This window comes from Chiloscyllium plagiosum, unplaced genomic scaffold, assembly GCF_037043375.1.
Source record: "Chiloscyllium plagiosum isolate Xiang-an unplaced genomic scaffold, Cpla_swu_hap1 HiC_scaffold_7, whole genome shotgun sequence".
Taxonomy (NCBI): domain Eukaryota; kingdom Metazoa; phylum Chordata; class Chondrichthyes; order Orectolobiformes; family Hemiscylliidae; genus Chiloscyllium; species Chiloscyllium plagiosum.
The window spans coordinates 3,118,179-3,131,603 of record NW_028270145.1 but is presented as its reverse complement, the minus strand read 5'-3'; the positions used below and the strand labels follow the sequence as shown (position 1 = coordinate 3,131,603).

At 40.7% G+C, this 13,425-nt stretch overlaps 1 protein-coding gene across 4 annotated transcripts in view; it reads right to left on the bottom strand.

Annotated features, from left to right (window-relative positions):
* The window catches only part of LOC122551255 (glutaminase kidney isoform, mitochondrial), a 119,427-nt gene extending 107,832 nt beyond the window's left edge, over window positions 1–11,595 (bottom strand). For 2 of the 4 annotated variants that reach the window (XM_087988675.1, XM_043692870.2), the window contains exons 1-2: window positions 11,047–11,594; window positions 629–728 (exon numbers count right to left, since the gene is read on the bottom strand). In XM_087988675.1, coding sequence (XP_087844801.1) covers window positions 629–728; window positions 11,047–11,336 — 390 coding nt within the window. In that variant the 5' untranslated portion in view covers window positions 11,337–11,594. Of the gene's footprint in view, window positions 1–628; window positions 729–11,046 lie in introns of all 4 variants that reach the window. The other 2 variants (XM_087988676.1, XM_043692872.2) reach the window with 2 other exon arrangements.
* Window positions 11,596–13,425: the final 1,830 nt, after the last annotated feature.

The window sequence follows — 13,425 nt, the reverse complement described above, 5'->3', positions numbered from 1 at the left end:
GTCGATTCTAAGTGGTCGAGTTGCTGGTCATACAGATGTAGCAGAAATTGGCAGTCTCCACAACCCCTTTTTTGAAAAAGGTAGCATGTAAATATTGGGTACAAATTTCTTTTCCCTACATAAAATAAGCTCCTGTGCATTTATCTAACTACTGCTTCCCTTTGAAAACCGAACAAGCAAATTAAACAAAGGACTAGTGTAGAAATGAGGGTAGTCAAGTTAAAAAGTAGGCATGTGATTTTCATAAACATACAGAACATAGGATTAGAGATTCAGCTTGAGGTTATAAAGACACTAAAAGAAGCTAGGCAACCACCAGGACCTCAGATGGCTCTTCCGCATGACACACAGGCTTGGATGACCAATGGGCAACAATGCAACATTTTGAACTTTCACTGAAAAGAGAACATCTTAGATTCCCTGTTTAGAGTGTGGAAGAAAAAAAAACACATTCACTTACTCCTTATTCCCAAGCATTCCTTTGAAATGAGAGTTATTAATTGTTTATTAAGCATCATTTAATATAACTCATTACAACAACATTACTTTTCTCAACATATGATTTTTACTTCATGTGTCTAACCATCTGATAAACCAAACATTATTTCAAATCAGTAAAAAAACTTACAGTGATGAATTTATGTATTGGAATCTTCTCCTGTCCTTCAGCAATAGTGTAAAAAAGTAGATCTTCCAGACTGGGCAGAAGACCTGCTTTTTGTCTTTTTCTAGAGGAAAAAAAAGGGACACATTGAGACATTGCAAAAAAGTTTCAGGTAAATTAAACTTGTAACAATATGCACTTTTAAAGAACAACCTGTCATAACTTAGTTCTGACACTGAGTTACAATTTGGAACATACAAGTCAGAGGCAACATTTCCAGAACAAATGAGCTATATTTTAACAAACTCAAACATTTCAGTGATTAAAATGATGATGTGTGAATGACCCAGGATTTGTAGTCAGCCGTAAAATGGTGCCATCTGTCAGTGACTTATGATAAAATGCTGTCCACAAAGATCCAGCATTTCTAACATCCTGATGTCAACTATAGGGGATCTCTATCTGTCTGATGTGATCAAGCCAGTTAAGCAGTACACCACGCTGAAGATTTTTCACTAATAAGTAAAAAGCAGTGAATATCTTTCACTTGTTAAATCATATTGCAGAAAACAAAATAAGATAGGAATATTCCTATGAGTTAACAGTAGAAGCTGCAACGGTTAAAAACTTAATTTGCAAAAATCAATGAAAATCTACTGAATGATTATTATTGTACAGGCAATGCTCCACAATAAAAATAAAATTCAAGCTCAAAGAAACTACTCAATAATAATATAATACTGTGTTATCTAATTTCAGAAGGTGAGATTTTTTTGACTGGTTTATGTAGCAAGACCAATAAAGTGAAAATGAAGTAGTACAAAAGATTTCCACCTGCCAAAACTTCAACGCCACACATGGAAATGCAAAAACCATGACAGATTATGAATTTCCATCTTTAACTGCACATGTTCAAATTAACAGTGCTGAAGACTAACCATTTAGCTGTCAGTATAACTGCAAAACTTGGGTCTACATTGCCATTCTCCTGATATGTACTGAAGCAAATATCGAAATACCTTACTTTTCAAGCTAAGATTTACCAGAAATATAAACAGGAACAAACTTTATTATGAGAAATTTGAAATTATGAAACTATTTTTGTATGAGCAGTAAGAGTCAGTGCTACAGTAGGGAAACAGACCCTTCCATCCACACGGTCTATGCTGAACATAATGCCAAAATAAACTCATCCCACCTGCCTGCTCCTGGCCCAAAACCTCCAACCCTTTCCTATTTCTGTGTATATACACACACACAAATGGATAGAGTTTTAAAAAAACTTTCTAAAGTTAGAAGGTAGCATAAGTTGGAAAAGACAACCTCGTCTAGAGAGACAGGTTGGGGTCAAAGTGAGAAGAATGCGACAATGCTCCTGCGGACAGCTGTTAAGAGGAAGCTTTACCATAGGCAGAGATCATTGCAAACATTCAAAAATGATATGCCAGCTGAGATGGCAAAAGTTATTTTGGATTGCTTATGAAAAGAGCTAGAATAAACAAAGTGCAGAATGGCTTCTGTTTATGCAGTAAAGTTCTATAGCTTATATATTTTAAGTGAAGACTATTTTGAAAACCCTAACATATGAAGAACATCTGCAGTGTCAATTGTACCTGATTTAATTTCATGCATCTATGGTCTTACAGAAATTACTCAAATAAACATGACCAATCTGGAAATCCAATGTTTAATTAGTAGTGGCCACTTAGAAATCGCTGAACTTTAAGGAACATTCCTAGCTTTAACTGTTTCAGCTTTCCTATTTCATAAATTGCACAAATAGTGCTACTTGATTAGAAATTATGGCCTGAATTTTCAGTATAAAAACTGAGTAAACTGAACAGGAATTTGTAGACAAGTAGACAGTTAAATGCTTTAAGATAGAAGCTAATGCAAGAGACAACCCTGCTTCTTCAAATGGTGTCGAAAGGTGTGGCACTGGAAAAGCACAGCATCCGAGGAGCAGGAGAACAGATGTTTCAGACAGGCATAAGATTGGCTAATGTGGTGCCACTGTTTAAGAAGGATGGCAAGGACAAGCCAGGGAACTATAGACCAGAGAGCCCGACACCAGTGGTGGGCAGGTTGTTGGAAGGAATCCTGAAGGACAGGATGTATATGTATTTGGAAAGGCAAGGACTGATTAGGGATAGTCAACATGGCTTTGTATGGTGGAAAGCGTGTCTCACAAACTTGATTGAGTTTTTTGAAGAAGTAACAAATAGCATTGATGAGGGTGGAGCAGTAGATGTGATCTATATGGACTTCAGTAAGGCGTTGGACAAGATTCCCCATGGGAGACTGATTAGCAAGGTTAGATCTCACTGACTACAGGGTGAACTAGCCATTTAGATACAGAACTGGCTCAAAGGGAGAAGACAGAGGGTGCTGGTGGAGGGTTGTTTATCAAACTGGAGGCCTGTGACCAGTGGTGTGCCACAAGGATCGGTGCTGAGTCCTCTACTTTTTGTCATTTACATAAATGATTTGGATGTGAGCATAAGAGGTACAGTTAGTAAGTTTGCAGATGACACCAAAATTGGAGGTGTAGTGGACAGCGAAGAGGGTTAATCCAGATTACAACAGGACCTTGACCAGATGGGCCAATGGGCATAAGAAGTGGCAGATGGACTTTAATTCAGATAAATGCGAGGTGCTGCATTTTGGGAAAGCAAATCTTAGCAGGACTTATACACTTAATAGCAAGGTCCTCAGGAGTGCTGCTGAACAAAGAGACCTTGGAGTGCAGTCACAGGTAGATAGGATAGTGAAGAAGGCATTTGGTATGCTTTCCTTTATTGGTCAGAATATTGAGTACAGAAGTCGGAAAATCATGTTGCGGCTGTACAGGACATTGGTTAGGCCACTGTTGGAATATTGTGTGCAATTCTGGTCTCCTTCCTATCGAAAAGATGTTGTGAAACTTGAAAGGGTTCAGAAAAAGGTTTACAAGGATGTTGCCAGGGTTGGAGGATTTAAGCTATTAGGGGGAAACTGAACACGCTGGGGCTATTTTCCCTGGAGCGTCTGAGGCTGAGGGGTGACCTTATAGAGGTTTACAAAATTATGAGGGGCATGAATAGGGTAAATAGACAAAGTCTTTTCCCTGGGTTTGGGGAGTCCAGAACACAGGACAAAGGTTTCAAGCGAGAGGGGAAAGATATAAAAGAGACCTAAGGGCCAGAGGGTGGCATGGGTATGGAATGAGCTACCAGAGGAAGTGGTGGGGGCTGGTACAATTGCAACACTTAAGAAGGATTTGGATGGGTATATGAATAGCAAGGGTTTGGAGGAATATGGGCCAGGTGCTGGCAGGTGGGACTAGATTGGATTGGGATATCTGGTCGGCATGGACGGGTTGGACCGAAGGGTCTGTTTCCATGCTGTGCATCTCTGACTGTAAGCCCTTCATCTGAATTTTGGGGGGATAGCTCGGAAAGCAATAGATAGATGCTGGTGGAGAGTGATGGTGATAGGTCAGAGGGGAGCATGGAGCAAATAGGTGGAAGGAAGTGGACAGAGCCGTTTCAGTTCTTGTCAACAGACCCAGTACTGAACGACAGATCAACATTGTCACGAACAGGCTTCAAATCAAGGTTCCCCAATTTGTTGTACAGTAATTCCTAACAGGTACCTCAAACCATTTAGCTCTGCAGTAAGTAGGGATGAAATGGCTCCCCTTCTTTATTCACTCGACTCCTTGATTGATCACAGCAAAGTTAATTTGAAAATGGATTCTTTCGTTTGTCAAACTTTTCTCCCCGAGCCAAATGTACTCGTGTTTAAAAGTAGCCAAGGCCTTCTTGAGTTAACAGAGAGAAAGTCAATTAATTACTAAACCCAAAAAGAATTAGTAAGGTAACACACAGTAGAAATCAGAAGCAAGTCCAAAAGATTAAGAGCAAAAAAAACCAGACAGATCAGTCTCGAAATTGTTTGTGAAGAACAAATAGTTGAACATTACAATAGAGGATATCAGAGGCGCTGATGTTGACACGTAAAGAGCCTATTTCATGGTCCTTAAATTTTGCACTTCAGTTGACATTCTTTAGTTCTGATTCCTTTCAACTGTGATAAAACTACAATGTTCAGGACAAGAGTGTGTCCTTTTGTTGCTGTTTCTCTTTTGTCCAGATGCTAGCTGACTTCTGCAAAGCCATGTTGGTTTAGCTGTTCAATATAATCTGAGCTGCATTAGTGCTGAAACTTTGACTATTAATCAAAGGCTTTTTAATCAAACTCATTTGAAGAATCCTGAGGAAAGTAAAATTCTGGAAATATAAATTGGATTTGAATTTTGCTCCAGCACAGACATAATATAATTCAAATAGGTAATGAATCATACATAATGTTTGCTTTCCTCTGGAAAAATATACTGTAGCAAGTCTCAACTGTTCTTCTACATATTGTTACTTTAAAACAACAGGACATGGCAACAATAAAATACATCTTCTGAGCATCCCTGTACAGACTATCACTTCCTAATTTGCAATAAATATGAACTTTTCACATATTAAGAGCAAACCATTTTCTTTTTGAAGAACCATTTTTACTCACCAACCTACACACCATGCCCACATCCATTCCAACACCAAAAGAATCCCTCCCCAGGCACTATCCTGGATATCAAGGAACTTTTAAATATTTCACGTACGGAGTAAGTGATGCATGCACACTAACCAGAATTGTAACTTAAGAAAATGTCTTCTCTAATATACACTTTTGTGCTCAATTAAAAATGAAAGTTACGTAAATAACATTTCAATATTAAATTAAACTTTGTTCTAGGTGACTTATCTCCTCCTTTGCAGGATGAAATCACCATTGAACTATTCATCTCCATCCGGTGCTTGCTGTCCACTGTTGATGCCGAGACAATATAGGCCCCCTCAAATATACAGCTTTTTTGTTCATCCAAAGCACATTTATTTGGAAGATAAATATTTTAATCATGGAGTTTGGATTGCAAAAGGTACTACACAACATTTGATTAGTGGAATCAATAATTTACTGAAAGCTAGCGTCACAATTTCTTAACACTGAAATTAAGATGTGAATCAGTTTGCAATATGACACAACATGGAACATTTCGCAACTGCTTACTACACTTCTGATTCATGGATCCAGAATCCTACTTTAAAAAGGTCACAAGTACCCATCATGCCTCATTCTTGGGTAAGGTTTTCTTCATGTAAATGCCACTAAGTTCTTTTATGCTGCTTCAGGTGCAAAGATTAGTGTTTATAATTACATTACTCATGTGTGTTTAATTCTGTATTAAAGCAAAATGCAAAACATTTCAGTTGAGGACTTCTACTAAGGACCTTCAAACTAGAAAGGCATATTCTTTCCAGAGAACTTTATTAGTCACCAGCCTGTAAAACAATCTTTATCCCCAGTCACTGTTTCATGCCCAATAGGTAATTCTCTATTCATGCTAAAAATATTGCCTCCAACACCCTGTGCTCTTACCTTATGACTTAACCTTTAGAGAGACACCTTGTCAATCAACTTCTACAAGTATAAATACAACACATCTACTGGTTCCCCTCTCATTGAGACTTCCTCAAACAACACTAATAAATTAGTCAGAAAGCAATTGGTCATGTTAGCTTAGTGCAAAAGCCCCATCTTCTCAAATGCATTAATAATTTCAATTTATTGGCTCTAAATAATCTGCACTCTATTTTGCATAGCTTTTGTACCAAACTGGTGGCACAAAATGGCATATACTATTTGAAATGGAGCTGAATTTGGCCAGATTGCATAGTATACAGTATGCTTTGGTCAGCAAGACACAGGAACTTTCAAGTACGAAGGAAATCAAACACATGCATCTACATTGTACCTTCTGCAACCTCATGATGCCCCAAAGTGCTCTTTCTTCAATTAATTGTTTTTGAAGTGTGATCAGATTTTATTGCAGAAATTATGACAGCTAGTTTGCACATAGCAAGGTTCCAATGGAAGAGCTGAAACTTGCAGACTGCAAATCTTGGCAGATATTTACTTCTCAAAAATTTCCAAGCGTTTATATACCAGGTGCGCATTCTAAGAAATAACTCCCTTTTCCAAGTGGGCTATAACAAAAGCAATCTCATGGCACTCTTTCAACAAACAGCAGGTGAGTTTGCGCCAATATCCTGACCAATACTCAACATCCTTAAAATTATCCAATCATTATCACAACTTGTCAGACCCTACTATTTACGACTGAGGGGGCAAAAAAGTGAATATAAGGAATATCAGATCAGCCATGATCCTATTGAATGGTGGAGCAGACTCAAGGGATCGACTGGTCTAATCCTGTTCCCACTTCTAATGGTCTTACTTCAGGATGTACATGTATTTGGAAAGGCAAGGACTGATTAGGGATAGTCAATGTGGCTTTGTGCGTGGGAAAACATGTTTTTGAAGTAACAAAGAGGATTGATGAGGGCAGAGTAGTGGACATGATCTATATGGACTGATGGTAAGGTCCTAGGGAGTGTTGCTGAACAAAGAGACCTGGAGTGCAGGTTCATAGCTCCTTGAAAGTGGAGTCGAAGTAGGAGTGAAGGTGGTGTTTGGTGTGCTCTTTCCTTTATTGGTCAGAGTAAAAGAGTCGGGAGGTCATGTTCCGGCTGTACAGAATATTGGTTAGGCCACTTTCGAATACTGCATGCAATTCTGGACTCCTTCCTATCAGAAGGATGTTGCGAAAATTGCAAGGGTTCAGAAAAGATTTACAAGGATGGGCTATAGGGAGAGGTTAAATAGGCTGAGGCTGTTTTCCCTGCAGCATCAGAGACTGAGGGGTGACCTTATAGAGGTTTATATGAGGGGCATGGATAGGATAAATATACAAAGCCTTTCCCCTGAGGTCGGGGAGTCCAGAACTAGAGGGTATAGGTTTAGGGTGAGAAGTGAAAGATATCAAAGAGACCTAAGGGGCAATATTTTCATGAAAAGGCTAGTACAATTGCAACATTTAAAAGGCATCTGGATGGGAATGAATAGAAAGGGTTTGGGGGGATATGGGCCAGGTGCTGGCAGGTGGGACTAGATTGGTTTGGGATATCTAGTCAGCATGGACAAGTTGGACCGAAGGGTCTGCTTCCATGCTGTACATCTGACTCTAAGTTCACCCTTAGCTATTTTGAAATTTATATAACCCATATGGCCAATTATATTTAATGATATTAAAATACATGAACTGTATTTAGTTCTATTTACCAATGCAAATCCTTGATAAACCACCCCTTTCACTTTAAAAGACATTTGACCAGTATACATTGAGTTTTTCACAAGTCAATGACGTTTAATTTTGCTTGGATTTTAACGCTGATTTAATGCTTTCATACACTAAATTACCTGTTCCTTTATTAAATCACTTCAGTAGTAGTTTGCTACTGTATTCTAAATGTGTGGTCAGAGATGCAGCTCCAGGTTCTGGCTCATCAACTACACCTGAACTTTCAAAACCTACGATTACTGACATGGAACCACCTTGGCACAAAATTCATAAGTAATCAAGTAAATGGGACTAAGAACTGCTGGTTGAAAACACGTCAAGTCATTCTCAAGATGGTGACTGGCATGATGTGTGATGTCATCAGTATAAGGCAGCTTCTCAAATTAAATATTTGTACTTCATAATTTTTTTTCCCACTATGATAAAGTGGCCCTTTCTAGTAAAAGGTCAATGAGCTGAGATATTTGCTGTTTATTTCTCTATTGATGCTGTCTGGTGTGCTGAATGTTTTAATATTTTCTGTTTTTATATTAGATTACCTACTGTACTTTTACTCAAGTAATTCTTAGATTGCAATCTTTAAGCAAAGTAAGACAAACAGAATTATGGCATAGAAAGTTTTTAAATAATTTAAAACCCTTCAAAAAATGGAACTGATAAGGAGAATTACAACAAACAGTTGCAGATGTGAAATAAATCCTTAATGTTAAAACAGAAGAGGAGAAATGAGAGAGAAAAATTCAGGAGAAGGTATGCTGTTATAAATATGTGAACAACAGAAAAAACAAACAGAGGAGCACAATGTACAGAATACCCAAGAAGCCATTATGAAATCCATAGCATGCAATCAAAAAAGATTATGAAAACTTAGGGTTAGTGTTAGGATGGGAGAAAATGAACCAAGCTTTTTTGTTTTGTTAGATAGTTAACAGCAAAACAGTTTGAAACTATCGCAAAAACATGGAAACCTGGAGTCTAGAGACAATAAATATGAGTAGCGTTCATAATCACAGATTGTAACCACCCAGTCAACTGCTTGTTACATCCTTCCTTTACCCCAACCCATTAGGCCAGACTTCCTCCTAGGATTCCCTTGCTCAAGCTCTGGACTTATTGTTTCCCCCAGTTTTTCTCCCATCTTCCCTCTTGCCCTCACCAAGCTTATGCAGTACATAAGACACATCTCATGTTCTCCTGACCCCTTTCCCACTAAACTGCTCATCAGCAATTTTCTATTTTTGATTCCAAAGTATGACTCTAACTGTTGTCATTGTCAAGAGTTCTACAATATGGAGACAGGCCCTTTGACCCAAACTGGTCCATGCCAACCAAAATATCATCCACACCAACCCCACATCCTCTGCCATCCATGTATTTGTCCAAACGCCTTTTAAATATTGTTAATATACCCACCTCAACCACTTTCACTGTCTGCTCATTCCATATGCATACCAGGTGCTGTGTAAACTCTCTTCCATGCCTTCACTGCCTCTAGACTTTACTGGTCTGACCAACTTCCAACTTTCTACCTCCTCCCTTAAAATTCAGGTCGTAGAATCAGATGTACAGCACAGAACCAGACCCTTTGGTCCATTTCATCAAAGCTGACCAGATACAGTATCCTAACCTCATCTAGGCCCATTTGCCAGCACTTGGCCCATATCCCTCTAAACCCTTCCTATTCATATACCGATCCATACACCCTGAGTGAAAAGGTTGCCCGTTAGATCCCTTTTAAATTTTTCACCACTCACCTTAAATCTATGCCCTCTAGTTCTAGGCTCCCCCACCCTAGGGAAAAGACCTTATCTGCATACCCTTTCCTTGCCCCTTATGATTTTAGAAACCTTGATAAGGTCAACCCTCAGCCTCTGACACTCCAGGGAAGACTGCCCAGACTATTCAGCCTCACCCTGTAGCTCAAATCCCCCAATCCTGGCAACATGATTTTTGAACCCTTTCAAGTTTCACAACATCTGCCATCTAAGATTATATTTGCTTTCCAATTCAACAATGGCCTGGCACATTCCCATTTCTGAAACTGCCTCCGCCTACACATTTGTCAGATGACTGTGCTCCTCTCATTTCTGGTAGTCACCAGGCTTTGCTTTCAGCTGCAACATCTGGGATCCCCTGCCGAAATTATTATACCATAGTTTCCTCCTTTGAAATATTCCTTATTGGCCTGTTTGGTCAATGTTTGGTCATTTGCCCTGATTTTTTTAGCTGGCTCAGTATAATTTTTAAAAAATATCTGAGACATACCTTGGCATGTTTTATTACATCAATGGTGCTACATAAATACAAGCTTATTGTCATAACAGTCTGCAGTCTTGAAACAGTTCACTAACAGAGTGATATACCGTAGAAAATCATTTGGTCTTTTGTCTTTGAAAGGTTGATACTACTCTCCTGCTCTTTCTTCTGCTAAGCCTCCTCCACCTCTTCCCCCCCCCCTTGGGTATTTATGCAATTGCCTTTTGAAAGTTACAATCAGACGTGCAGCCACCAACCGGTCAGTTGAGATTCCAGATCACAACTTGTCAGAAAATTAAATGACCTCACACCTTTTCTGGCGCTTTCATTCACTACCTTAAATTGGTATGATCTATTTCTCAAACATTCTCGCATATGAAATAGTCCCTACTGGGTTACTGCTCATGACTTTGAACTCAAATTAAAGCTCTTAGCGTTCTATGATCCAAAAATCCAGTTCTTCGTCTCTTATCTTATCTCATAACTGAAGTTCCTCAATCTGGCAGCCGGAAGGGAGGAGGTATGGCTACAAATGAACTGCAGGTCTGAGGCTCCCAAATACATACTAAAGAAAGCACAGGAAGTAACGTCAATAAAGATGCATAATTCGGCGATAAACATATCAATGTGTGAGATGTTCAAGCTTTTAAAAATACACGTACGTTAAACAACAGAAAAAAGCTACAGGCATTCCAGGAAATACTTATTACCCGTATTGCCTACTTCAAAATTAACATTTCATGACATCCACACAAAAATGAGGTAAAGCACTTGATACGTAATCGCTGCCTTCAACGTGATATCAGGATTATAGAATTTTATCTACAAGAGATTACTGAAATGCGCTACTGCTCTACTTTATATCGTAATGAATTATTCTTTCTAACACCCCCGCCCCGGTTAGATCCTCACTTGACATTTATGTGAGGTTTCTTATTTCTGCATTACTTACTTCTCTTGAGCCAAGTTACTGGTCGAGGCCAGTGTTTTGGCTGCGCCTTCCTCAGTCAGCGCTCCCTCGGATTTGCTACTCCGGCAGTAGGCGGCTCGAAGCTGCTGCCGGTGACCTTGGTGCTGATGGCGGTGGAGCAGAAGCTGCTGGAGGGACAGCGACAGTCGCGATGTCCACATGCCGCCGGTGACGCCGCTCGCCAGGGCGCCGTGGTTGCGCCTACCCGCTGGTCTCAGACTGGTCTCCAGCAGCTCCCGCAGGATGAGAGCGGGAGTCACCGCCCGTAACATAGCGATGGCGGGTTTTTAAAAAAAGAGGAAAAAGCTTTCCCCGCGACTCAAAATAAGCGAAACGGGAGTGAGCAACGCCGGTCGGTAACCGGGAGAGGAGACGGCGGTGGGAAAAGAGACTGACCCTGACTGGTGGTCGCGAGGAGGAAAGGTAATGCCAGGTGGTGGTCGCGAGGAGGACAGGTAATGCCAGGTGGTGGTCGCGAGGAGGACAGGTAATGCCAGGTGGTGGTCGCGAGGAGGAAAGGCTGACACCGACCAGTAGTCGCGCGCTCACAACCTAACGTCCCTCACACGCGGCCACTGCAAAATGCACCAGGACCAGCAATGAGCTGACGTCTTCAACCGACAAACGGAAGAACCCGCCTTCTCCTCCGTCAGGCACCCACCAATTGGTCGCAGCGCCGTGTCAATCAGATATCCCCAGACTTGGCAACTGCAGCTGGTGAGTCATCCATCCCCTCACATCACAGTGAAAATGAAACTGGTACAGAGGCTTCTTCATGGAACTGGCTCTCAGCTGTCGCCACGTGGATTCTTTTTGCCTCGGTGGGAGGGGGCGGGCAGAGAGTTAGCCTTTCTGTCAAACCTGACGGGTGTCTCCAGCAATTTCTCTTTCCAGAACTTTAGCCAGTTGCGGTTGTTCTGTAACGTTCACGAGCGTTTGTTTTCAAATAAACCACCAAGTGTCCCCGTTTGACCTAAACCAGCAATGCTGGAAATCACGGAGCTGCTTAGACAGCATCTCTGGCATAGCAAGGATTTGGAGATGCCCATGCTGGACTGGGCTGTGCAAAGCTAACCATCACACAACACCAGGTTATAGTCCAACAGGTTTATTTGGAAGCGCTGCTTCTTCATCAGGTGGTTACAGTGTGATGTCACTGAAATTATATATTGAAAAAGACCTGGATTGTTTGTTAAGTCTCTCATCTTTTAGAATGACCATGTTGGTTTCAGTTCTTTCATATGTAAATCGTAGACATTTTTTAAAGTTACATTTTCAAGTGAACTTTAACAATCATTGCCATTGTTGGCTGAGATTAAGGTGTGAGCTGCCCTCTGTGATGTTGAATGTGCCACAATGTTCGGACTGATTCTAATCTAAAAAACAGATTTACTGAACCTTATGTGGATTCATGCCATTTTTGAGCAAAATAAAATGTAATTCTGCAAGTACAAATTCACCCCAGAAACTTGTATGTGGGTGTGAGTGTGTGTGTGGTGGGGTGGGGGGGGGGGGGGGGGTGATTATGAGTGCCTGTGAGAGTGTGTGTGTGTGTGAGTGTAAAGGGGTTAGCGAGTTTTGAGAAGAATTGTAGCTCAGGTTGAGGTTCTGGATGAAGGTTTGCTCGTTGAGCTGGAAGGTTTGTTTTCAGACGTTTCATCACTATACTAGGTAACATCATCAGTGAGCCTCCGGATGAAGAACTGGTGGCATGCCCCACTTTGTATTTGTGTGTTTAGATTTCCTTGGGTTGGTGGTGTCATTCCCCATGGTGATGAAATTTCCTGTTCTTTTTCTCAGAGGATGGTAGATGGGATCCAAATCAAAGCGTTTGTTGATAGAGTTCCGGTTGGAATGCCATGCTTCTAGGAATTATCGTGCGTGTCTCTGTTTGGCTTGTCCTAGGCTGGATATGTTGTCCCGGTCGAAGTGGTGTCCTTCCTCATCTGTATGTAAGGACACTAATGAGAGTGGGGGGGTCACGTGTTTTTGTGGTTAGTTGGTGTTCATGTATCCTGGTGGCTAGTTTTCTGCCTGTTCAATGTAGTGTTTGTTATAGTTCTTGCAAGAATTTTTTTTGTAAATGACATTAGTTTTGCTTGTCTGTATAGGGTCTTTCAAGTTCATGAGCTTCCGTTTTAGTGTGTTGGTGGATTTGTGGACTACCATGATGCCAAGAGGTCTCAGTAGTCTGGCAGTCATTTCCGAGATGTCTTTGATGTAGGGGAGAGTGACTAGAGTTTCTGGACATGTTTTGTCTGCGCACAACAGTCAAGAGATAGGAATATTCCCTCCCAGTCGGAGAACATAGAACATAGAAGAATACAGCGCAGTACAGGCCATTCGGCCGTCGATGTTGCG